The sequence below is a fragment of the Thunnus maccoyii genome, chromosome 9, assembly GCF_910596095.1.
Source record: "Thunnus maccoyii chromosome 9, fThuMac1.1, whole genome shotgun sequence".
NCBI classification, from domain to species: domain Eukaryota; kingdom Metazoa; phylum Chordata; class Actinopteri; order Scombriformes; family Scombridae; genus Thunnus; species Thunnus maccoyii.
This window is the reverse complement of record NC_056541.1, coordinates 13,450,887-13,476,373: the sequence shown is the minus strand read 5'-3', so window position 1 is coordinate 13,476,373 and position 25,487 is coordinate 13,450,887. Positions and strand designations below refer to the sequence as shown.

At 40.0% G+C, this 25,487-nt stretch overlaps 2 protein-coding genes across 5 annotated transcripts in view; one reads left to right on the top strand and one right to left on the bottom strand.

Moving 5' to 3' along the window:
• hsd17b4 (hydroxysteroid (17-beta) dehydrogenase 4) overlaps nt 1-3,893 on the top strand; it is a 34,699-nt gene extending 30,806 nt beyond the window's left edge. For both annotated transcript variants that reach the window (XM_042421916.1, XM_042421915.1), the window contains exon 25: nt 2,046-3,893. In XM_042421916.1, the coding sequence (XP_042277850.1) occupies nt 2,046-2,135 (90 nt within the window). In that variant the 3' untranslated portion in view covers nt 2,136-3,893. The remainder of the gene's footprint in view (nt 1-2,045) is intronic.
• The window catches only part of LOC121904260 (dmX-like protein 1), a 63,285-nt gene continuing 41,534 nt past the window's right edge, over nt 3,737-25,487 (bottom strand). For 2 of the 3 annotated variants that reach the window (XM_042421912.1, XM_042421913.1), the window contains exons 32-51: nt 25,238-25,429; nt 24,913-24,989; nt 22,396-22,517; nt 21,425-21,682; nt 20,752-20,960; nt 20,230-20,378; nt 19,887-19,972; nt 19,547-19,748; nt 18,791-18,908; nt 18,302-18,364; nt 16,289-16,375; nt 15,353-15,471; nt 14,633-14,780; nt 12,228-12,288; nt 11,605-11,732; nt 10,998-11,075; nt 10,706-10,797; nt 10,456-10,508; nt 9,720-9,937; nt 3,737-7,433 (exon numbers count right to left, since the gene is read on the bottom strand). In XM_042421912.1, coding sequence (XP_042277846.1) covers nt 7,197-7,433; nt 9,720-9,937; nt 10,456-10,508; nt 10,706-10,797; nt 10,998-11,075; nt 11,605-11,732; nt 12,228-12,288; nt 14,633-14,780; nt 15,353-15,471; nt 16,289-16,375; nt 18,302-18,364; nt 18,791-18,908; nt 19,547-19,748; nt 19,887-19,972; nt 20,230-20,378; nt 20,752-20,960; nt 21,425-21,682; nt 22,396-22,517; nt 24,913-24,989; nt 25,238-25,429 — 2,697 coding nt within the window. In that variant the 3' untranslated portion in view covers nt 3,737-7,196. The remainder of the gene's footprint in view (nt 7,434-9,719; nt 9,938-10,455; nt 10,509-10,705; nt 10,798-10,997; nt 11,076-11,604; nt 11,733-12,227; nt 12,289-14,632; nt 14,781-15,352; nt 15,472-16,288; nt 16,376-18,301; nt 18,365-18,790; nt 18,909-19,546; nt 19,749-19,886; nt 19,973-20,229; nt 20,379-20,751; nt 20,961-21,424; nt 21,683-22,395; nt 22,518-24,912; nt 24,990-25,237; nt 25,430-25,487) is intronic. The other variant, XM_042421914.1, reaches the window with a different exon arrangement.

The window sequence follows — 25,487 nt, the reverse complement described above, 5'->3', positions numbered from 1 at the left end:
AACCTGTGTTGATGTGTCATTTTTTAACAAAGGGGCCACAGTATTTGCATGTTGTATTGTGAATGGCCTTGTGTTTATGTGTGTCAAGTTTTTCTAGTAATAAACATTATGTTTTGGTGAGGTGCCTATTCAAATTTTGAAGGCTTAGAACATTATGATGGAAGTATATAATGGTCATTCACATGCTCAATTATGTCTCACAAGTTGTTGCAGCAATTTTGTGGGTTGATACCATTTGTTACACAGATTTGGTGCAAAACTTAACCATTTTTTACCACTCGAGAATTGATAAAAATGGTCAAAAATCCCTCCAGAATACCACATTAAGACACCAAGACCTTGAGGAACAACGCAGAAAAATTCATGCTGTGATTTGCTGTCAAAAACTATTGACATTTGGAGATTTCTCTAAGAATTGCATTTTTTGGCGATTGGATGGCGAGCACTTCTGCTCTGGAAATTGCTCAGAAACCCCTTTTATTGTCAATATAGCTAGGAAGGCCAGACAGCTCTGAATGCCCTCGGTTTCTAGTTTGTGGTTGTAAAGTTTCATGAAGCTGTGATTATCCAAGAGGTCACAATAGGTCATTTTGTACATTGAGGTCAAGTTTCAAAAAATGGTCTCACTACAATGAAATGGCTACTGTGGGGACTAACATCATCACACATGAATATAATTGGGCTCATCGAATCCACAAGAGTCTCAGCTTTCCAGTCATACTCAATTTATGCAATTCCAAAACTGTTTAGAGATCCCAGTATGCAGAAATATTCAAATACACCATTTTTAGAAAAGGCAAAAATAACACATTTGTACTGCATGCAAAAATATGCATAGTTTTTGCACAAAACTGCATGGGATTAGCACTAAGTGGGCATGTCTGTAAAGGGGAGACTTGTTGGTAACCATAGAGCACATTTTCATTCAGATATCTTGGAGGACCCAAGGGACCCCTTTGAAAATGCCAAAATTTAGCCTAACTTTGGAGCGTTATTTAGCAAGCAAGCTAGCATGACATGGTCGGTACCAATGGATTTATTAGGTCATCTAGTTTACCAGGATCTTCACTGTAGCTTTAAAACTGAGTCCGCTACAGCCTCTGAAAGACAGAAATGTCATCTGAGGACGCTGGCATCCTCAGGGAGCGGAAGAGGTTTGTTAGCATTTTAACTAAAAGACACTCTTGAGTTTTCCCAAACAGATGCTACATTGCACAGAAATAATGAGGTTTTTGGTGAAAATGTATCCCATGTTATAAACACTGCCATTCCCCAATGTTCAAATTCCTTCTTGTACATTTTAATTAAAGCGAACGTTCCTTTGAAGAGCCCTCCAAATCTGTAATGACGTCTTCCTTGATCTCTACATGTCAGATAAAAAATGAAAGACTCTGATCAAACAAAAATTCAGAAAGCACTCAGCGCGGGTAATCAATCGACGCTACTTGTTATGTCTGTAGCATCTCATCTGTCACAGGGAGTGGCCATCACTGTACAGAATTTATATGCTTCCCGGAGCGCTTGATATTGATCTGAGGCCAGTGTGTGTGTTCTTTACAAAGAGCGTTAGCAGACTGCGGTGCTGAAGATCCCTCAGGCAGGGTCTTTTCCAGCCCCTCAGACGATGAAAGCAGCAGCTGGAGAAAGATCAGTTAGTAGAGTTGAAAAGGACGCCGCTAACTGTCATCTAGGGTTATCACAGCTCGCCGTCCTGTGATGGATTCAAGCCGAGGAAAGAGTTGCACATTGTCACCGCTACAGTAAAGAGACTTTTCTGCTGCACCTCTTGGCTCTGAACTATACGAATATGAATATTCTTTCATTGTTCTGCTGCCAAAGCAACAACGGTCATATTCCCGTTTGCCCAAAGACCTGGCTTGTTGTTTTTTCATCTGTATGAAACGTTAGCCGCAGGCGTCTTGGCCCTATTTTACTCCCCTGTGTACTAGAAAACATCAAACCAGCAAGAAATCACAGGAGACTTGTGCTTCCTTTCACAAAAAAAGAAAATAAAACGCCTGTGTGTGTCTTTGTTGTTTTGCTAGGCCTTCTTCTCTGGCAAGCTGAAGGTTAGAGGGAACATCATGCTGAGTCAGAAGCTGGAGGTCATCCTGAAGGATTACGCCAAGCTGTGAGCCTCCTCAGCCAACCATCGAGATGACTTCAGGAACTAACCAACCTACCAACCCTCTCCTTGGGTGCTTTCCATTTGTGCTAATGTGGCCCCTTCACTTCCCTCACTCACGCCTCTTCCTCTTGGTCTCAGCTCCTCCCAGCGGGGGGGCGCAAGAGATGCGAGGACGGAAGATTTTTATTGACCGAACTAGACATCCTCACTCAATCCAGTGTTGTTTTTTAGGAGAGTGCAGTTCCTCATGACGCATGGCATCTCATCTGTCAAATGTGAAGAACCAAGTAAATATTTAAAAGGAAGAACACCTGATGACTGCTGCTTCAATACTGATTCTAGATGTATGTGCAGTGTCAGGTTACCACAGAATAAGACTGGTAGAAATAACACATATAGTGAGGGAGCAATAAAAACAGCTATAAATGCTATGAATAAGATATACTGTGAAATGTAGTACAGCATCCTTTTCAGGCTCAGGCTGATATTCATAGGAATAATAACCTCCACTGTCTCTGATTGAACGAGTGATGCCATCCGGTTAAAAAAAGTTTGCATAGTATACACCTGTAGTTCCTCGCTGGAGGCCTCCTCGCTCCCCCGAGATGCATTTAAGGGGCTTGAACATCCTCAGTGAAGGTGAAACCGGATCAGTTTCAGGGTTACAGAGGAGCGAGGACGGGAGAAGAGCGTCATTAGCAGAATGGAAAGCACTCTTGATCTCTACTTTTCTTGTCCTGTTTCATTTATGTGCTTTTGCCTTTTTAGAATAGATTCTCATCTATGAATTAACCTTAACTGTAGTGATAAAATGCATACAGAGTTCTTCAAATGGATGGAGGCAGATATATATATATATTTATATATATGAGGAAGCAATAATTCACTGTAATTCCAGCTGGTGAGAGTTTACTTGGTTGGGTCCTTGTTGTCCGTCCTCACCTAAAATGTGCCCTTAAAACAGCTGCCTTCATAGAAATTGAAATTAATTCAGTTTTACTTCAAGTCTCAGTTTTGACACCAATCAGTCGTCGTATTCCTGTATTAGGAGAAACAAGCGTCTACTACAGTGAGCTAAAATGCTGCTGTCTTCTAACATTAGGTGCATGTAATGCTTGAAGTGATCATCATAATCAGAAGCAGTTTTACGCTTGGACTGACTAAAGTCATATTTGAGTCGTCTGTTATTTCATTAAGAAATTAAGTTTTATGTACCTGATACTGTAATCACAGCAGAACCTTTATGAACTGTAAAGTACTGTAGAGTTTATTACCAGTATATGAAAGAATATGAAAATAATGATTTTCATTTAATTTTTAAGTAATCAGTGGAATTACAATGTGTGTTTTTTTTTGTTTGCTCTTCTATGGAAATAAAGTAATTCAGACTAAAAGCTAATTTCAGTATGTTTAATACTTACAACTGTGGACAGTTATTGTTATAGTTTAAATTTACCTGTATCAAATTAAAATTATGTGGTTATTTAGTTGAAAATGAGATGTGTCATTGCTTTTGTCATACATGATGAATGTACTGCAGATCAGACCAAATGTCACAAAATGCAACGATATAATCAAGTCACTTGTTTTCAAAATTACAGAAAAACATCTGCTCGTTACATCATTTTTTTATTACATCGGTACATTTTCTGTATATAATACATCGATTTACACGATATCTTCATTATAAAATTAGAACTATCTGATCAAATTCACATTTGCAAGATCGAAAGAGGGAAAAAAAAACAAACAAAAAAAAAAACAAGTCAGAGCAGAATGTGATGATTTTTGTTGATCAGACCAAGTGAGTTTGTTTATCATCATGCAACAGCTACACCCGACACACTGATGTAGTTCATATTAGACTGATCTGTTGGTGGTGTGAGTCTTGAAAGGAAAATAAGTAATATTATTTGGGGAAAAAAAAAGCACTTGCTTTGATAAAATTTATTTCATTCTTGAGTTTCTGCAGGAGCACACATAGTTTGGCTTTGATAAAATGTATTTTAACTCTCCAGTTGCTTTTGGAGTACACATCGTTTCCCGTTGTGGGGAAAACAAGAAATTGCACTGCGATTGTTCAAGCCCACATCATGAAATAATGGACAGAAAAAAGAAAATGGCAACCTGATAAGAGAGAGAAAGAGAGAAAAAAAAGCAAGAAATAAGATTACATCTACCTTTTGATCAATCAGTCAATATTCCTAAATATGAACATATTTCATAAATATACCTGTGTGTTTATACAGAATTATATTCTTCATAAAGTGGCTTTTGTCATTACCCACTGTTCATCTACTGTACGTCTAGTCGTTATGATTATGCAATTATAATGAGACGCCTACTTTATGGATCTATGTATATACACAACTGCAATAAATCTGCTTCATCTAAAAAGGTTTTTCCTCAGTTTATCCTCCCTGAAATCAAAGCTAATGTACATTTCTTTCCCTACAGCAGCACAACAAGGTTCTCTGGGTATTTAGCTTTATAGATTACACTCCTTCAGACTAAACAGCTACAGGACAGTTTGCATGAACCCCTTCCTTATCTATGTGGAAGACATATCATAATATAAACCGAATCTAGATTACATTTCCGAGCATGTACTGAAGGCAATGTGCTGCATTTGGATGATATAAAAAAATCATCTGAGTGGTAGAAAATGAGTTTAGGTCATAACTAAGAAACTGAAAAGCAAACCAGTCTGCTAAATAAAATGACTTCAAGGCAAACAATATTGTTTCCAAGGCAGTTTTTCAATCATGGTCCATAAAGGGAAATGAATGAGTCAATGAAAGGGAAGTGCATTGTTATTGGAATAAAACATTTCCACAACAAAATAGAATTAAAACTTGTTCAACCCCCCCCCAAACCCCTCTTTCCATTGTCAACAGCAACGATTCCTGAAGCTTCATATCGAACATTTCAAAAAACAAACGCAGCCAGGAGAAAAAAAAAAGGTATTATTCATCATGTCCCATATTAACGAGGGCACGGTCAAATTAAAGCTACTTTGTGCAACTTAATAATAATATTATCAGGACCAACAGTACTACAGTAGTACTGCGCCAGCACGGCAGAAGTAGTTTTCAGAGATTAAGGACACTTAATAATAATACCACTGGTTAAATCTAGGCCGCGATTAACAAACACCATAATCTATATATATATTATTATTATTACCAAAGGCTTAACTTGGACTGCTTTTATTGACATCCAGTCTTGTAGTTATATGCATTACACTACATATCATTTAGCTTAATCTTTATGTGCAAATAGAGAAAGAGAAATGGCGCATTCAGGTAGTCCATGAAAAGTAGGAAAAAGGATCGTTGGCGGCACAGCTGTAAACTCAAGTCACAGATTTCGACTTCACTTGATTAAAGGAATAGTTTGACATTTTGGGAAAAGCGTTTATTTGCTTTCTTGAGGAGAGTTAGATGATAAGATCCCTAATAATCTCATCTCTGGTTAGCATAGCTTCTGTTAGCACAAAGACTGGAAATGGAGGAAAGCGCCAGCCTTGGCTCTGTCCAAGGGTTAAAAAAATCCATCTACCAGCATATCTGAAGCTCACTAATTAACATGTTATATGTCTTTTTTTTTATCTGAACAAAAGCGAAGAGTAAAAGCAGCAATTCCCCGTTACATGGGGTCGGACTTTTTCTTGGCCGGGTGTATATACTTGCTGAAGTCTCTTCTGGTTGCCTAGCAACTGCTCAGAGCCAAGAAATAGTCACACATCCCTGTAAAATGACAAATTTGCATTTTTACACTTCAGCTTTTAAAGATATTAAACAAAAGGCAAATAATGTGTTAATTAGTGAGCTTTAGAGGGGCTGGTAGGTGGATTTTGTTAGTAGTTTGGTTGTTGTACCGTCTTTGTGCTAAACTAAGCTAAGAAAACGAATAAGTTTATACCCAAAATGTCGAACCAACATACTATTTTAAATTTCAGAGATGTGATTTGTTTATTTTTTCCCCCTGCTTTTAGAAAATCACATTGTTTCCTGTGTTCAATTCAAGTCAGGATGGAGCAGGGCATCAGTCAAATGCTTAAAATATTAAACATGATAACGATATGAAACTGACATCCTGTAAATTTCCTACAGTTCGGTTTTGATCGTTGAGAAACACATGATCCTCTGCTTTGCCACCCAAAACGATCATTTGCGTCCAAAAATTATATAATGGAGCACCAGAATGCGCCGGGAGTCCTTGTGACCGGATATAATGTGCTTTCTACGATGTCGACTGGCCTTAATGCTTTGTGCTGAACCGAGTTTGACAGTGATGTGCAGTCTTGCGGTGACCTTTAAACCCCGACAGGGAACGCTTATCGTCCCTGTGAGATACACTGCCGCATACACGGTCCCACTTTTATCACCTGAATACTCAGCAGCAGAGACGCCAGAAGAGCTTCCACTATCCGACTACTTCGCTACCAAAGAGAACTAAAGAGAAGGTGATACTGTATTTAGACCAATGCTGCAGCTTTAGACTCTTCACAGTCTCTTCTCGCTCCTGCTCCTTCTACAGTTCCTGTGCAAAACAAGGCAGTCAGTCTTCTCTCCGTGTGCTGTTCAGCAGACACTGAGGTGGCAGTTTGTTTTTGGAGACGTCTCCAGCTGGGTTTCTGTCTGTTTTTTTTTTTTTTTTTTTTTAAACAGTCTTTTCTGATTGAACGTGCCCTCGGTCGTCACCCTGTGCCCACTTTGACTTCCACTACAGTTCAGAACACTTGTGGAGGCTCCTGTGTGTGTGTGTGTGTATGTGTTTGTGTGTTCGTGTGTGTGTGTTTGTTTGTTTGTGTGTTTGTTTGTTTGTTCGGCTTTGATGCCAAATTCTGCTTCTCTCACAAAGCACAGCAGAAGCAGTCACTGCACGCTCACTCTCGCGCCCATGAAAGTCTATAAATCCTTTGTCATGAGTCATTTACACTGGTAGATGATAACACTTGCCATCACATGGCATCACCCTCCCCCCCTCCTGCCCTCCCCCCCCTCGAAACTGAACTGATCATAAAAATGCACTTCACATTATTCAGTCAAACTGCCACATTTTTCTATATGATGAACTTGACGTCGTTCTTGAGGTTGCCGTGGTTGTTGTTATTGACAACACTGAAACGGTTGGGGAGGATCCTCATCTTCATGGTCCCGTCGGCGCCGCAGGAGAAGATGTGATTGGTCGGTCCCACCTCGATCTGCATGACACCCGTGCCGAGGTTCCTGAACAGCGACTGGCGAGCGTGTTCATTCGGAAAGGTATAGAGCGGACACTGCGTGGCCAAGTTCCAAACCTGAGGAGTCCGGGGAAGATTCAAACATAAACTTTACTATTTAGAGAGTTTATTCATTGAAGAGATAGAATATTTGTACATCATATTAAGAATAAGTCTACAAAGTCTAACAAATCCCATGAAAACAAAACCAGAAATGAATTTATCCTGTGAAGCCAAAGCCTGACAATAGATTATTCCTTTAAAAAACACACAGTCAAACCACACCGTTGCTTTAGGTGACATGTTCGTTCATTATGTTTAAAATAGGCGCTGTAGTTGATTGAGTCTATAACATAAACACCACCCTGCTGCCAGAAACACTCTTTCTGCAGCAGTCTTTGAATTACAGGGGACCCGAGGGGGCTGGGGGAGGCTTAGCTCCCCCAAGAGTCCTGAGCTCCACCAGAAGCAACGAGATTTTGAGCTTCAGGGGAGGGATTTGAAAAGTTGATAAATAAGGATTAGCATGTCTAATGCTGCAATGAATGATATAACAAATACTTAAAATCCGATGTCCTGTCATTCATTTTAAATGTGTGTGCGCGACTTGGACGGTGTGACTTAGTCATCTGTCAGTAATGCACGAAACATGATTGATGGACATGTTCAGATTGATTTTTATGTATCATGGCTCACGGGCTTCTGTTGTTTAGCACCTATGCGTAATTATTGTGTGTGTATTTGTTGTCAGATCAATAATTCTCCACGTCCGGTCCGTGCAGTTTTGCGTCTTCACCGTGCAGCAGCTTCTTTCATCGTTTCTGCTGTGCATTAAACCAAAGTTTCCTCTTTTTTTAGAAAATTTCCCAAATTTCTCAGTAGGTGATGAGTTTGTTTTTTAAATTTTTCTTTGTAAGTATGAAAGACAGCAATAGTCTAATTAAGTCTCTCTCTCCGGCTGTATTTCAGCTATATGTACTGTATATGAGCTACCATCATACCATCGTCCTGGCAACAACAGACCTCCCCCCCACCCTGAAACCCACTGACTAACCCGGACAACGCTCTGCAGCTGAAACTAGCTCCCAACAAACGAATCCTGTTTGAGTAACGATTGCTAAAAACCACATTCTCCATCTGTTTTTAATTACTTTCTTGAAAGATGACGCTATACTGTCTATTTGTGACATATCGTGATTATATTTATTTAAATATTTACTTCAGTAGGAACAAATGAGCTTTGGGTGAGAGCCACAGACGGGGTAATAAAGTAGCTTTGGTCTTTTCTTGGGATTTGTTGACCACAACAAAAATGCAGCAGCCAGCATTTCCTGTAATTTGTTTTGCCTCAAACTGGCAGCCAGGAAATTATTAACACAAGATGAGCGTCCACTGAGAACAATGATTAGCTCTCAGCAACTTGCATTGTTTGATTCGTATTCCCAGCCTGGGAGCTTTATTATTTGATAAGGTATTTCATAGGCTCAAGTCTGTATATTTGCTAATCTTCTAGTTCTCTGGACCCTCATCAAACAATTTAACAGCTTATAGATTTGCAGCACACCCGTGTTAAATTTTCAATCAGCCAATATACAATTAATGACTTTAGATGACTAACATCACACACCGCCTTCGAGGTTTTTGTGAACAATCATGAACAGTCACTTGAATTTAAAGCAGATGTGCACTGCACCATTCCTTCCACATTTTGTTTGACGCAGTGGCTTCATCCTTGGAGTGACAGCTGTGTGATCTGCGCCAACATATTCAAGTCTATAAGATGAAAGACTTGCTGTCTCTGGAAATATATGAGCTGAAGACGGTTGCATCTCCTGCCTGCTGAGTCAAAACACTTACCTTTGTTTTCCACTTTCACCTTACATTTTAGTCTCAATCAGTCACACTGTTGTCCCGAGCAGGTGCTTAATCATAAGTGTGACTTTGGTTGCGAGTGACTTTGATGGTGCTCACTGTCTCCGTGGATAAATGCAACAGTTGTCTGATTGTCAATGTGCAGTAGAGGGGAGAGACTTTCACACCTGGGTGCTAAATGCCCTGCAGGACCGTTCTGTCAGAGTAGAGTTTACTTTGTGCTGAGGAAATGATCAAAACTGTTTTTATATATATCGGAGTTAAGATTTTAGAATCACTCTTCCTGGTGAAGCTCTCATGTAAAATGAATGACTCTAAAACAAAGTCACAGAACTTCCAGGAAGATTTTCCTCCTCTCTGTGTTGCTGATGCTCTGATCTGACTTGCAACAGACTTGAAATCGACAAACTAATGCTAATAAATATTAAAACTCTCCACTTCCCTGTCTGGAATATACCTCTCAAAATGTCATATTTTGAGCAGACAACATACCTTAATGTTGCCCTCAGCTGATCCACTGATGAAGCAGTCTTCAGTCGGATCGACAGCCAGCGCTTTGACCGGCGAGTCGTGGGCCTGGAAGCTCTGACGCTGGTGCCTGTGGGCAAGCTCCAGGACACTGATCCAGCCCTTCCTCCCACCTGTGATGAGCAGCTGCTGCCTGGGGGCCATCGAGAGCACGGTAGCACCTGACTCATGGCAGCAGAAAGCTGAGGAGTAAAAAATAAATAAAGTTGGGGATGGAGAGGATGAAAAACTTTAAATATACTAAAACTACTAAAAACTACAATTCCCAAGAGGTGGAGCTTCTACCACCAGGGTGTGCACAGGTGTACTGCATACTGCCAGTGATTATAATGGGATTGGTTATTTTTACCTGTCTGTTCTTTATCGAATCATGTGCTCTGAAGGTCTGATAGACCAAAAGCTCAAAACAAAGTGAAACACTGCATAGAACTTTAAGTTTGGATTCACTGATGTCTCCAGCACCTTAGCAAAGATTTAGCCAGGTGGAGATATATAAAAATGTGCATTACTTTTTGTCATTCTTGTATTACAACTTCAGCATTTAAACAATTAACAAAACTGTTGCAGATTAATTTTCTCTTGCTTGACTAATCGATAAATCAACTGATCTAATTTAAATCTAAAAATACTATCAGTGAATCAGCTGATTCCTCAAAGAGGCTGTTATAAAAAAAAAAACTCCTCTCGTCATGCATCTTACCATGTACGAGGCTGTTAGCAGGAGTCACCAGAGTGTCCCACAGACACACGTTCCTGTGGAGTTACAAAATCACCAAATTACTATTCAGTCCAACATTTTCATCAGACATGTCATTATCTCTGTTGGCCACAGCACAGTGGAGTTGAAAGGACGAGAGATTTAGCATTTAATTGGAAATTCATGGCACAAACTTCAACGTGCGAAGATAATTTCGCGGGCAAATGGAAATTCTCCTTTTACTCTCTTGTACCTGTTGTCTGTCGAAAGGCCCGCAGTAGCAATGAGAGAGGAGGAGCCCACGAAGACAAAGTCATGAGCTGTCTTGTTGTGGCACTGCAACGTCTGGCACAGAGACATAAAGAAGACGGTTAGTAATAGTGACAGTAATAGAGAGCCAGTGGAAGAGTGAACGAAAATGAAGACGACAGGAAGAAGGCGGGTGGACACTAAGAAGGTTTAGACAGACAAAACTAAAAACAAAAATGTTGGAAGAAGATAAAAAAAAAAAGGGAGCACATTAATACGCTCGGTTGCTTTCTTACCAGATAAGGTTTTGGTGCGTTCCCACTTGTGTTGGTCTGCCAAAGACTCAAACCTCCATCAGCATCTACGATACCGAACTACACAAAACATTCAGAGAGCAGATATTAGGGCTTTGCTCAAATTAAGTTAGAATATTACTTTATTTAACAGAATGACAGCACTGCTCCTGTGTTAAGGTGATTTATGTTGTGCTCAACTTATCTTTCAAAAGATGTCAAGAGCCTTAAGTCCAAGCACCACTTACATAACTAAAATCAAGTGCTCTGCATGTTCTCTTTTTCCAATTTTTCTAAAGCATATTTCATTCTTTTGCCAGAACTGGCAGATAAGATAGCACTGGCATAGGACAGGCACCATCTGAGAAAATTATTAGCTTGAGGCGAGTGCCTGAGTTCAGAGCGGTTGAATCACTCAGCTGAGGAGCAATGTGTGCTGAAGCCAATCTCCCTACTGCGGTTCGTGCCTGAATGGCAAAGTTGTGAGAGGAAGTGTGAAAATGTTGCTGAATCTGACAGGCTCACATCACAATGAAGTCGTGTTGCAAAGCTGTTCTAAGTGTTCAAGCTTCCCCAGTATGAGTGTGTGTGTGTGTGTGTCTTTTTTAACCTTGTTTCCTTGGTGGTTGAATCGTATCCTGGTGACTCTGGAGTTCCCTGGACTTCTGAAGCAAATGATCTGCTGGGAATGACCCCACTCGAACATCCTCACGCTTCCATCCTGAGCTCCTGTCAGGTCTAAACAACAACAAGGAGGAAAAAAAAAAAAGAAAAGAAAAAGCTCATTTTTTTCAGTTCATCTTCATGAGCGTTCTGGTCCCAACATGAGGTTTTGGCTTCTCTTTGTTCCCTAAAATCCTTTGTTTTATTATTGATGGATAAAACGGTTTATTTCACACACACTTCAGCAGCTGCTCTTATGACCTGCTGGGAATGATTCCACCCAAACGCCTCACAACTGAATCCCCACACTCTACATTTAGTGGAAAACACAAGGTTGTAACAACTAGGGCTCACTCAGCCGTTTCTAAATCAACTGCAGCACCAGGACCAGAAGAAAAGAACTTTGCCAAATATATAACTTTTTCTAAATATCTGGATAAGAGAAACGTTTTGGGTGATGAAATCGTCCCCTGAAGGCTCTTTTTAACATGAGAAATATGGTGTCTGGATACCACGTTTAAGAGGCAGATACTCTTCTAATCTACTGACAGACTTCTGAATCATACTTACAGTATGGCAGTGTGGGATGGGAGGTCATTCTTCTCACATTGTTGATATTTCTCTTGATCATCTGGGGGAACAAAGTGAGGAGGAGGAGAATTTTTTGTAAGCCAATGTTAGTAGAAAACACCGCAGAGCTTCATTATGTTATACAGTAACATTTACAACAGAGTACACAGCTATGTAATAGCACAGAGTTTCAAAGCGTTGCAGTACTCTGAAACCCTTTTTTACACGTTGAATATGTGACATTGTTGGCTGCATTTATCTGCAAAATAATGGCGTTTTTTTCATTCACAGGTGTTCGTTATGTAAATGTTCATCATCAGCTTTATTAATACATGACAGGACTGGAGCCACAATGCGTGAGTTTCTAAATGTTAAGTGAAAGTGAAAGTATTAATATAACAAAGGAAGATTTGATGCTTTAATCAATGACCGCCATTAGCGTGAGGGATGCACGCTTTGCTTCTCACAGTGAGTCAATCCACTGATACTTTTTCTCATCAATTTCATAATTTATTATTAGATGATTCTACTGCTTATTATGTCAAACTGTGTCCGAGCAAAGAAAAACAAGATGTTGTGACTCTTACTGTATTTAATTCCTATTTGTTTACATGCTGTATCTAAAGTGTTTTCTAGATATTTATAATTTCAGCTATGCAGCTGACATGGAAAATTGAAAACATAGGGAGAGAGTGCCGGTCTTATGTCTTGTGTTCAATTGCATCTCCCTTCCCTTCAACTAGTGTTTTCCATACCGTTGCCATGCATAGTTGATGAAAGGGCTAAGGTTGGGTCGAGGTTAAGCGTCACAGAAAATGACTGATTGGGGAGAATAAAATTGGGACTTTCATACAACACAGGTCTGATTTTTATTTGTTTTCTGGCTATGAGGTGTTTTTTTAAAAACATTCACACATGAGAATTACTCTCATAATTATGTAAGCAGGTGCATGACTGAATGGGGCTGATCTGTAATTAAAATCATCTCAATCTGAAGGTCAGATAAACATCATCATGCCAACGTTCAATACATATTCACCATGAGCTAATATTTAATGCTGCATTTAAACTACAGAATAAAGTCCTCATATAGTATTAATTTCCTTAATATATTGTGGCTCAGTCACTATTTGCTGTCCTGTATTATGACTGGTGGCCTAGAAAGACAGATATTAACAATAATGTTTGCCAAGGATTTAATTTATGATTGTCTCTGATTTTTTCTTTTTATGATTATCTCTAAATGTATTCTGCTCCAAACCTCGAGCAGCTTTCCTGACTGGTTGGTTTAATAATTACGATGCAGAGTGGCTCTTACTGTCCAGTCTGCATATCAAGAGCAATGAGCGAGCTGGTAAATATCAACAAACATGACTCACGGCTGCTTGATTCAAAGACACTGATACCACCAGAACCAAATCAATCTCCTTGCGGCTAATGCCAAGTCCTCGGCTCAGTGAGACGGCTCATACATACTTTACATAAAAGGAGGATAAAATGATGGAGATTTGAGCCTGTTGTCTCATAAGCTCTATCAGTCAATAACATCTTAGTTCCTTTGTAAATCAATGAGGGAAACTAATGTTAGCTGCCATGATGCTTTTGGCAAACTGAGCCCAGACAAAGATGAATTATTAATTAAAGTCATTTAAACTGCTTTGAGGATTTTGCTTTGAGTACAAAGAGGGGCAGATTCAGAGCAACAGACAACATCAATTAATTAAAGAAAAGCAGTGAAGAGCATACTAAACCCATGGCACTCATCACTGTACTGTCTATGGAAAATTAAGGAACCATACTGGTCTTTTAGTCCAAGTACAGATTGCACATACTTGATTTTACAGCTACAGTAATTAAGTTCGTCAGCTTATTTTTTTAACAGTTTATTTTATCCTGTTCTGGTAATGCAGGTGTCTGAGACTTAAAGGAAGGGGTTGGCCATTTGGGAAATATGTTTATAAAAGTAAAAATAATAGTGACAAAGTGTTGATTGTGATGGAATGAAATAAACAGTAGCTTTGGCTAAGGAAGGAAATTAAAAAAACCTTACATACCCATTATCGCTCTAGCCCTAATTGGACCATGCCAATACAGTGTACAAGTTCTGTACTATACTGGCCCACAACCACCTGGTTTGTTTAGTGCTAAAATGTACGCTCAGTGGAATAGTATACTTTGAAAAATGGTCAGCAGCTATGTATAGTAGAAACAATTTGCGATTAACTACAAAAAAAAACCCCCATGAAAAACACTTCAGTAGTCCTGTCCTCTGAGACGGAGATCAGGAAAATCCTCATTTAAGAGAATAATGAGGTGTGTCCAATCTTTTGACTGGTACTGCACACAAAAGCAAGAAAATGGCTCAGATATAATCATCACATACGAATGAAAGTGTTAGAACTCACCACGGATGCTCCTCGGCCCGTCTGCAGGCCTCCCAGCCACGGCATGTTGATGGGTGTGCCAGGGGTACTGTGAGTGTACGGTGTGGTGCCGTGGAGGGCGGCAAAGTCATCGCGTGCATGAACCACCAGGAAGTCATCACTGCCAGCACTGACAGAAGACAGAAAAACAATTACTGTAGGTATATAATGTATTTTCATGACATAATGTGGTTAAATCATACAAAAGAATCCTCCAATGACTCGATGTCGTTCAGTTCAGACAGATCAGGCAGATTTGGCAGGAAACACTTCACAAAGATTTCAAAAAAGGATGGTAAGATGACTTTAGGGGAGAAAAATAACATAATTCAGATAAAAAGATGATGGAGTAGGCCATGCATGACGAGGATAAGAACACATACTGACAGAAAATGACCTTGTTCTGACATAATAACGTAATAGCCCATAAAGAAGCAGCCAAACGTAATACATATAGATTATGCAGCACAGGCACACATAACAAAACAACACATACACCGCCTACACAATCATTATTGCACCGATCACACTGTCCCACTCCCAAACTCATTTTAGCTCAGATGGTATGAAGGTGAAAAGGTGAGTTTATGTTACTCCGGATGAACTCTTAAAGCCATTAGGACTCAGCGAGTACAGTATGCATTGCAGACTCGCTCGCACACACACACACACACACACAAACACACACGCCCGGTCTCTTACCTTTTGGCTTCAGCCTCATCGTCATCGATCCATGTCAAGATCTGTGTAGCCAAGATGGATGACACATCCAGCTCCTGAATGTCATGGGTGGAGGCCATGACTAAACAATTACGATTTGCCTGGAGGACACAGAGAGAGAGATAGGAGGTGGGGAGAGCGAGAGAGACGGATGATAGAGGGGATAAGGGTACAGAAAGTAGGGTGAGAAATAATGTATGTGCAAATTCTGAAAAGTTAGAAAGACCACAAGAGTGAGACAAAGACTTTTTCCCCAATTCTATTCTGCCTTTGGTCACAAAACCATCCATCTCTGTGCTTTTAATGATGACCTGAAGGTTGCACCTTTCTTTGATCCCTGTTGAGAAAAAGCCAACACCACTGCTTTCCTTTAAATGAAGTGCTGCGTTCAACCAACTAAAACCAAGAGCATCACAGTGTGAACTTTTTTTCTAAAATCAAACAAAGAAAACATGGGCTCAACAACAACAACAACAACAAAGGGGCAAAGATACGGTGTTGAGTTGGCAAAAAGATTTTGGTGGAGTTGTGTGCTCTGAATTTGAAGGTGTGTTGGTCAGAGTGAAGCTATGATTTGAAATTCAGGTTTTTTAAAATTCAGTTTCAGACCTCTAACTTCTGACGAGAGGTCTGACTTCTAATGTTTTTATGGTTTTCCCTTTTTGAAGTCAGTAACAGAGAAAAAAACTAAAATAATATAATGTAATGGAGAGATTTTTTTGCACTGGCTACTCCATAACATTAATCAATTATGACATTACTGAACAAATTGCATCACATCTGTTATACTGGAGGTGGATGATCTGAGGTTTATGTAAAAAGATCAATATTAGCCAGATAGACTGGCAAACCGATGCCGTCCATTGTTGGGAATAAACTATACTCTTGTTCTGGTGTATCTGTGTTAAAGAGCCGTACCTTGTTGATGGCAAAGGCTGTGATGATGTCAGATTCCTTGTGGATGATGCGTGCCTTTCCTCCGGGGCTGCCTAGATCTGACTCAGTCTGCACAGACAACCCCACACACACACACACACCCACACACACACACACACACACACACACACACACACACACACACACACACACCACCACAACCACCACAGAGATTCCATCATTACAGCTGAAACATTTGTAAATACTCCCTGCAGACAAATAACAGCCACAACTTCAGATATATTTCCCATCGTGCTACAGAATCAATGACCTGACAACATCCATGAGAGGGGTTGATAAATAAAGTGTCAAATTATTTTCTCTAAGAGATAACAGAGATGATGTTATAACAGAGCCAAGCCTCAGCCTATAAAGCCAACTCTTTGCTTTCAACACTATGTAACATGTGCGCTCTATGTTTATGTGTTTGTCTTGCCTTTAGTAGTTAGGAGAGGACATGTGAGGTGCATCGGGCCGCACTGTTAACCACAGCAGCCAACATAAGTGGGTTAGAGCCATTAGATAGCATGAACACAACCACCCTTGAGCAATGAGCACTGTACCATAAAGGCCCTATGGGATGTATGCAGCAGTATGGCAGGCATATTGTACAGAGATGTTAAGTCTTGATGCGAGAGTTACTCAAAATGAGACAGGCATCCTTTGAGCATGGGATTGAATTGAAGTCTTTACAGCATTTATTCAAGGAGAAAAGACCACGTCTTTTTCTGTCAGATGGAATAAAGCAAAACTTGACTTACAGAAATCTAAATATGGTGGTTTGCCATTTTCGCCGAACACATAATCCCTGTGGGACGCAGATTCACTGTGACAGTGTTGGACCCATTAATCAGAACCTATTTAGCTTCATAGCTTGTCCTCCGAGAGACTGGGTTAATTAACACTGTGCCAAATAAAGTAGCTACAACGTGGCGGTCTGTACAGCGAAAGCCAGAAGATTAGGAAACCTCTATGAAGCATCAGTGTACAGTACGATTTAAGATTTATAGTTTGCATGAATATTTAGAGTGTTCAATGTAAGATTAATATCAAACACTGACAGGAACATGTAGAGTTCATTGCCCTGAAAACGCATGTACTGTAATTCTGTCAAGATCACAGTTTTAATGTTTCTTAGACTAAATGTGACAGGCCACACACTTACTATTCTACTGTAGGAGGCAAACACGAGGCACGTGATGAACATGTTCCCATATTTAACCAATGGTACATTTTGTAACAGCCACACATGTATGGTGACGTAAAGTATGTTTCATAAGGTTTCATAATATCTGTACAGATCACCAGTTTGTTTTACTTGTTTCTCATTCTGACAAATGAGAAGTAGTGTTGTTTAGAATGAAAACATCAGACATTTTTGTGAAAACGCTTCAAGAATTCTCAGATGAAACAATTTTGTGGTGTAGGCTGGTTCTCGGAGACTTTGACTCAGTGTAGTTTCCGCAATTAACTAAATTTGATCTGGTTAACACCACTGTAAAATGTGCTGGTAAACTCTGTGACCAGTCATACAGTTTTGAAACCAGTTATTAGCTGGTTTTCGTCAACTGTGACCAAATTCATCAGTATGTTAAAGTCAAGCAGCCCTACATGAGAGATAAAACGTGTAAAAGTTTAGAGAAGATACTATACTCCTGACGGTTGCATTCAACCATCAGGAGTATAATCTCCCAATATCTATGACCACAAGGATTAGGCATTGCTTGAAATTTTTCAGTATCAGTGCAAATACGATGCCTTAGTTTGCTGAATGTAAACACAAATTTCTAAAAAGAAAGCAAAATAATTATGTTGAATTTAGGTAATATCTGATCAAAGTATGCGCAGACATGAGTAAGAATCTCACATAGCATACTTTTTTGTGTTTTCAATACTTTGACACAAGTGATTCAGTAATAAATGTGCACTGAGGTTTGGTACAGAGCCCATCCCGCCCCACAACCATAAGCCATAATTTATCTGAAGCAGCAGTACCTGATAGTTTCCTGTCTCGTCCGTCCCTGAACATTTCATATTGTCAGTCTGGTCCTCGACCGACTTTAATGATTGGGGGGAAGCAGCACAGCGCACAGGGTAGACATACACACACACACACACACAAAACACACACAACATACAACATCAAGTGATGAACCATGCAGTCAAACACACACAGATACTGAATTATTGTGCTGTTAATCAAACAGGCTGTAATTATTTGAAATGAAAGCATCATCATGCAACTGGAGGTAGTAATAATACATGTGGTTGGCATGCGGAACAAAAAAAGCACAAATGCGCCAACAGGGTGTAAAAGCAATATTAATGATGCAGTTTGCCTGTGGGTAAATACAGAGATGTGTTGTGGATTTTATCATAACAAAATAGTTAATGTGTTATTCAGTAACAATTAATCAAATGTTCTAGCTGTGCAATGTGGAGACAGTTCATGCGATGGCTTAGCACGATGCAAACATCGTGTACCTCGTTCGGGTCCCGTTTCTTGGTAAAGATGTTTCTAATGAAAGTCTCCTGCACTTCCTCCTGCTTGACCAGAAACTGCCACAGACGCTTCACTGGCAGTGCTGTATGATGGCTAGTTCTGGAAACAATACAACACCTCCTGCATATTAACTTTGATGCTCATAAATCAGTTGTATCAGTTCACTGAAGCACAATAAAATATGTTAAAAATATATTATTTCTGATTTGTGCCACTGGCGCTGATCTGAATCCTCCACATATCTCCACATAGCTTAAGGCAAGACACATCAAATGCAAATACTGTAACTGCTGTTCCTGCGTGAACAATAAATCCCTACGTACTGTATGAGTAATATGGAAATCTGCAGGGGTCACATCTGTTGAAGGATTAAACATCGACTCTGAGGAAATCTCGAGAAACAACTTTGAAACATATTTTACAGACATATCTGGTGCTGAAGGCAAACTGTAAGTCAGTTGAACTGCATCACGTTAACATTAGTCTCTAATGTTAAAAAGCTGAAGGGCATTTCTGAAGACTTGATGCAATATTGTACAGCATAAGACAATTACTTTGTTTTCGCAAAAACACAAATGTCTCTGAGGCGCTGAGTGAACGTAAACATGCGCATCAACAAACACATTAGGGCTGCCTCATTTAAAATTCTAATTAAACAAAAAGAAATACTTTCATCTTTTAAAACTTCTGTTTAAGATTTATGTTACAGATCGACTCGACAGTAAACGTGGTGCTACCTGAAGGGCGTGTTGGACGGCTCCAGGAGGGCCTTGTGTCTGAGGAGGGCGGGGCCGGGTGTGGCTGTTTCATCCTGCAGGTGTGTGGAGATGTACTTGGAGGGGGGGCCCCCGAAGACCTCCAGTCTTTTCTGCAGCACCTGCTCCCAGCGCTGCAGCGTTTTCAGCACAGCGTGACACAAAGGAGAGCCCACAGGCAGATCTGCGTTAAGTGGAAGCAGGCGCACACAAACAAGGAGAAAATAGGATTAGTTAAGACAGGCAGTGAAAAATGGCACGGCACTTATCTACATCCTGGACGTTAATACATCAGAGGTTGTATTATGTATTTTAGTTTTACCTAATAGATCATATCCTGCCATGGGGTAGAAGGACTTGAGGTTGACCAGCACCAGCTGAACCATTGCCAGGCGCATTAAACACCAACTGGAGAGAGAAGAAGCCATTACAAACCACATTATAGTTTTGAACATAAATACTTTAAATGGGTCCAAAGTTGATTTCTAAAAAACAAGGGCCATAAAGTTGTTATCAGACTGAATGTAGAGCAAAATTTAGAGGCAGCGTGATGACAAAGTCAACAGAAAAGCTGCAAACACATGCAAGTTAAGTCAAGGCGGCTTGAACTGAGGTAAAGACGAGTTGCTGTTTGCAGTAATATACACTCAGCGCTCTGTCATTACCTGTATGAATTGTGGTTAGAGTGCTCTCTTTGTGGAGAATTGGGGTCAAACACATCTTCATATTCCTCATCATCTTCATCTTCATCTTGACTGCCTTGGCTCTCCTCCGAGTCGTACTCAATTCTGTTTTCTGACGGTGGCAGCAACGGCTAAAAACACAAGAACACAACGATGAAAAAGACTTGCTTCGTGAATAATGTCATGGTACTTTCTAAGCTTAACATAAATGAGAAAAGCAATAAACATAAATACTTTCTTTCATTTGCTGCCAGTCAGCTTTAACGCATTATTATAGCATATTAATGTAGTTAGATGATTCCACATTACCAGTGTGTTTCCATAAGATATAAACTACAATCATAACATGGTCAAAAAATTGTTGTTTTACATGAACCCTGAATATGAAACACTGTCAAAATGAAAAGCCAATTAATCCGAGCTAGACTCAAGAAAGAAAGGAAAGGAATCAATATGAAAGGACCGTTTTTAAACAGATTAATTGGTTATAATATTGTGTGTTACCTTGGCGATAAAGTAATCCCAAATGCTGAGCTCTGGAGGGACAAAACGTTCTTTAAAGACGGAGGGAGCTTCCTGTTCCACAACTGGTCCAGGCTTGGGACTGGACGCGCCCTCCCTCTCTATCCCGGACTCTTCCCTCGATCCGCTACGTGATGACAGGAGCCTGAATCGTCTGGACTTCCTGTCTGAGCCGTCGTTGCCCGGTGAGGCTGGGGCATCAACGAGGAAAAGTTTGTTAAATTGCTACATCAGTGATTTCAGCTCCTATCACAACCCACTTGTGCATCATATACAGGACACACTTCAACTTACTACTTTGAAATACTCATTGTTTTGCCGATTACATTAACGTTAAATATGGAAACACCATCCTAGAAAATATAAAAAAACAACACTACGATTTAAAATACCTACATTGTGTCAAATAAACTTAAAGTTGCATTACATAAAGTGCCGTCTGACAACTATGAGAGTAACACTGACAGTGTGAGGGAAACAGCTCCCTCACTAATAGGTTTATGGATTTCACAATGACCTACAGACGGGAACTCAATTAATTTAAAAGGGTTGATTTCATTTGTCTACTGGGTCACCTCCAAAAGAAAAAAAAAAACCCCACACACAGAGACAGCCACTTAGGCAAACTGTCAGAAATAAAACAATCCTCACTAACCTGGCGGGGGTGATTTTGTTGGGCTGTTGGGTTTCTGTATGACAGGGGTCCGGGCACCTCCTCCGAACACTGTCACCCAGAGTTTGCTGTTGAGGGGATGGGCCACGATGCGAAACAGCTCGTTGCTGGAGTGAGTGGCCATGCCGTGAACGAACAGACTGAGGAAGACAGCAGTGAGGATCTCACAGAGCAGCACGGCTAAGCCTGGTTGACTTTCCTCACCTGCTGAGCTCAAGAGACGGATCAGAGAGGCAATACCTGGAGAGAGGGACGAGAAGACGGGAGACAGGGAACAAAAAAAGAGAAAGACAGCCACGTTTGAGTGTGTAAAACTACAAGAACCTAAAAGAACTTTACATTTTGTAGTTTATATAGATAAATAGTGAATGAATCTAATCTACTGAAGTATTGTCTGTGTAGCCAAAGTCTGTTATATCTTATTGCTCTGTGCAATAAACCTCCATTGACATCAAAAAAGTATTAAAACACATTGATAGGCCACACCTTTGCACTGGGTAACATGTTCCCTAATTATGATTAACAATAATAAAGGATTAGTCAATGTAGTTTATTTTGAGTCAATCCCACATATGCTGTCCTGCTGCCATAAATAGTCACTAGTATATCAAATGTGTATTAATCTGCTGATGAAAATAGTCCGTAACAAATGCACTATTTACTCCTGTTTGATGTTTGCCAAAAATGACAGCGTCCAGCTGTTTAAGGAAATTACTGTAAAGGAAACTATGTATTCATGACCCCATTTTTAAAGCTTTACATCCTCAGTAGGAACAAATGGGCCTCGAGCTGAATGCTACCGACAGGGTAGAAAGTTGTAAGCACTGACAGATGGACTACCAAATCATTGTTGGTTTTAGTCTTTTATTTGTGGATAATAAGAAAAAAAATGCTTACTTTCTATTAATTGGAGCAGAAAATGCATATATTACTGTGTATATAGTACTATTTACCTGGCCACTGTGCAGGAGAAGTGTTGGGCTGAACAGACTCATCCATGCTGACTGTTCTGACTGGCTGCTTCTGGGACAGCAATACACTCTGATATACAATCCCTGTGAAATGGTTCACATGGCTGCGGGAGATGAAACAGAAAAAAAAAAAAAAGAGACAACACACACAGTCAGTATGAGGCCACAAAGCAAAAACATTCATATTAAACTTGAAATGTTGTACTGAAAAGTGAAATTTTAAAAATTGGGTTAGGTGTTGTAAATATATAATGTCTAAATGTTTTACTTTTAACTTTGTTCTGGATTCTGGGATGCTGTTTCTAAGAAAGAGGCGCTGCTGTTGAGCTCTGTTCTGTCGCGACATAAAATACTAATGGACTGCATCTCAGGTTATCTATGCAGTTTGGTAATAGAGAAGAAACACTGAAAGAGAGTGAAGAAAGTATCGGTTCTCAAGTCAAGTGGCTTTTCAACAAATGCACACACAAAAAAAAAACCTCAGATGGTTGGGGATGGAAATAGAGAATATGGAATGCTTAACCCACCAGGGAGTCTATTAAGTTTCTAACATCCAATAAATCCCCCTTTAAGCTTCTGTGAAAAAACCAATTGCCTCCACATCAAAAAGAATTCGAAAGTCAAAGGAACATCATTCAGAGGGAGGAGCGGCAGTGACTGTGTTGCTTAATGCACTTCTCACAACAAATTTAATCCCTCAAGTCACACGCGACACACACAATACACAGGTGCAGTCACTTTGAGTATTTTTAGGCTCCAACCTGATGGACCTGTTGGCTGTTGGCCTGATCGGTAAATTAAATTAAACTGAAGTTAACATGATAACAGAGAGAGAAAAGACCAGAACACGGATCAAAATACCGTCTACTTAGCGGCAACACTCAACCCCCCACAACCTACATCCTGAAATACCTTTTAAAAAATTCACACCATCTCTTACACTCGTTCCCTCCCTCACACGCTCAAGAGGAAAACACAGAAGCACAATTTCATCAAACCTCTGCAGCGATACACCAGGAGAGTTTATATCATAATTACCATAACAAAGACGGTGTTAAATTAGAAATAGCCCTGCTAATTTAGTTAGACTACTCAACTCCCAACAGTATGTGATAGATGGCTCTGTGCGTGTGTGTGTGTGTGTGTGTGCATGTGCAAAGACCATGGTGGGTGAAGAATATGAAAAACCAAGCGCTCATTTAATCACATTTCTTAGAATTGTGTGAGCTTTGAAATACCAAGGTCAGAGAGCTGGTTTTTAAAGAATGATGTTTTCTCTCTTATCTTGAAAAAAAATCTCTTTGGGGGTCACAGCACTGTGGTATCAAGGGTCCCAGTCTGGTCAAACATTAAGTTAATGATTCTGTACAACATCAAGAACCATGAGAGACAATCACACAGCAACACAGCTGTAAGCCAAATCAGTAAGAAAGATTCCCTCGTGCTCCTTCCCTCCTCACCCATCCAGAGTTAAAATTCTGCCGGGCTGTTGTCAAAATGATTGGGAGTTATGCTACATACACGTCTTAAATAAACAATGTTCCTCCCATCTGTCAAAACCAAAAAATCTAATCAAGTATTTAAGATAAGAATGACAAACAGCAGCCTGGCAGCTTCCATAAATCATTCTCGAAAGCATTAAAACAGACAAGTGAGTGTCATATTTTTGGTTAGCAAGCTTCCAGCATGTTTTTCCTTTTTCTATGCCTTAAAATCACAACACTAGTCTACTTGGTGAAACCAGCCTAAATCATGACAAACGGAATAAAGATGATCTCTGTGCTAAAATGAAATCATGAAAAAAAAATGTTTCCACTTTATCACATTTGTAGTGTTTCACTTGAACTGTATGTGCGTATTAACCTCTTGTTATAAAGTATGCACGGTTACCAGTAGTCATGTCCCTTCCCCCTTATTTCTTTTAATTCTGCTCCAATAACCCTTCGAACACACACACACACACTCAAATGTAACCAGAGGATGCAAATGAACATTATTTTTGAAGCATTTTGTCTTTTGTCTCTTGTTGTTTTTGAAAACCAAGTCAGATCACTCATGATAGAAAAATAATCCAGCGGTGGCAAAAGCCGTTAATGGAGTCGTGTCAAGGTGAAAATGGAAAAAGTTGTATCAAAGTTAAGCATCGCTTGAAGACATATAAAGAATTCAAGAAGCTTGCTCGGAGAGATGCTGCACTGCACTGTAGATACCCACGATGAACTCAAACTGTTCTGAGTCGGGCTGCATGACTGCTTTTTCAAAACACTAAGCCACGGCATGCAAAGATTTATTTCTCGAGATCCCCAAATCACTGTAAAGAAATGGAAATCAAGGTTTGTGATGCATTCAAGTGTATGAAGCTGCTGATAATATTGCTTTGTGTAACAGTCCTAACAACATACAGTACTGTATTCTAGAGGGTTAATAGCCTAAAAATATTGGGACTAAGTGAGCTCGTTTAGCAAACGCTCATTAAAAATCCCTGCTTGAGACACTGACCTGTATGTGTGTCCATCACACAGACACTGATATATACAGGCAGACAAGGAGGCAGCCAACGTGTGCATCACGTAGATCTGAAAAAAAGAGCAATGACACAAAAAAAAAAGTGTTTAAATGAGTTTTATATTTTATCAGTTGTAAGGATTTTACACTACTAGTGGAGAAAATTCATACATTTTATTGTGTGAGTCATTGCAGACATCTCACAGTATCACTGCTCTCTTACAATAAAAATCACATTTCATAGCTCTCTCGCTGTCAAGAGGAATGTCCACACTTAACCGTTACGGTGGTAGAAATGCAATAAGTGACACCACCTCACCTCGTTGTTGACAACATCGGGATGTGGAGGAGAGTCTAGTGCATTGATGGTCTGTAAGATGTCGTGAGTCAGGTTGGTCAGGTAGACGATGGGATTGGCCACCACGGTCTTTACGTTGGCTGTGCAAGCCATCAGGAGAGGGATAGAGGTGGGCTGGGAACACTGCGTCATCACTGATTGGATAGAGTCGTCCTGTGGGCAAAAGTCGGGGGGGGGGGGGGGGGGGGGGGCATTTAATTACAGTATGTAT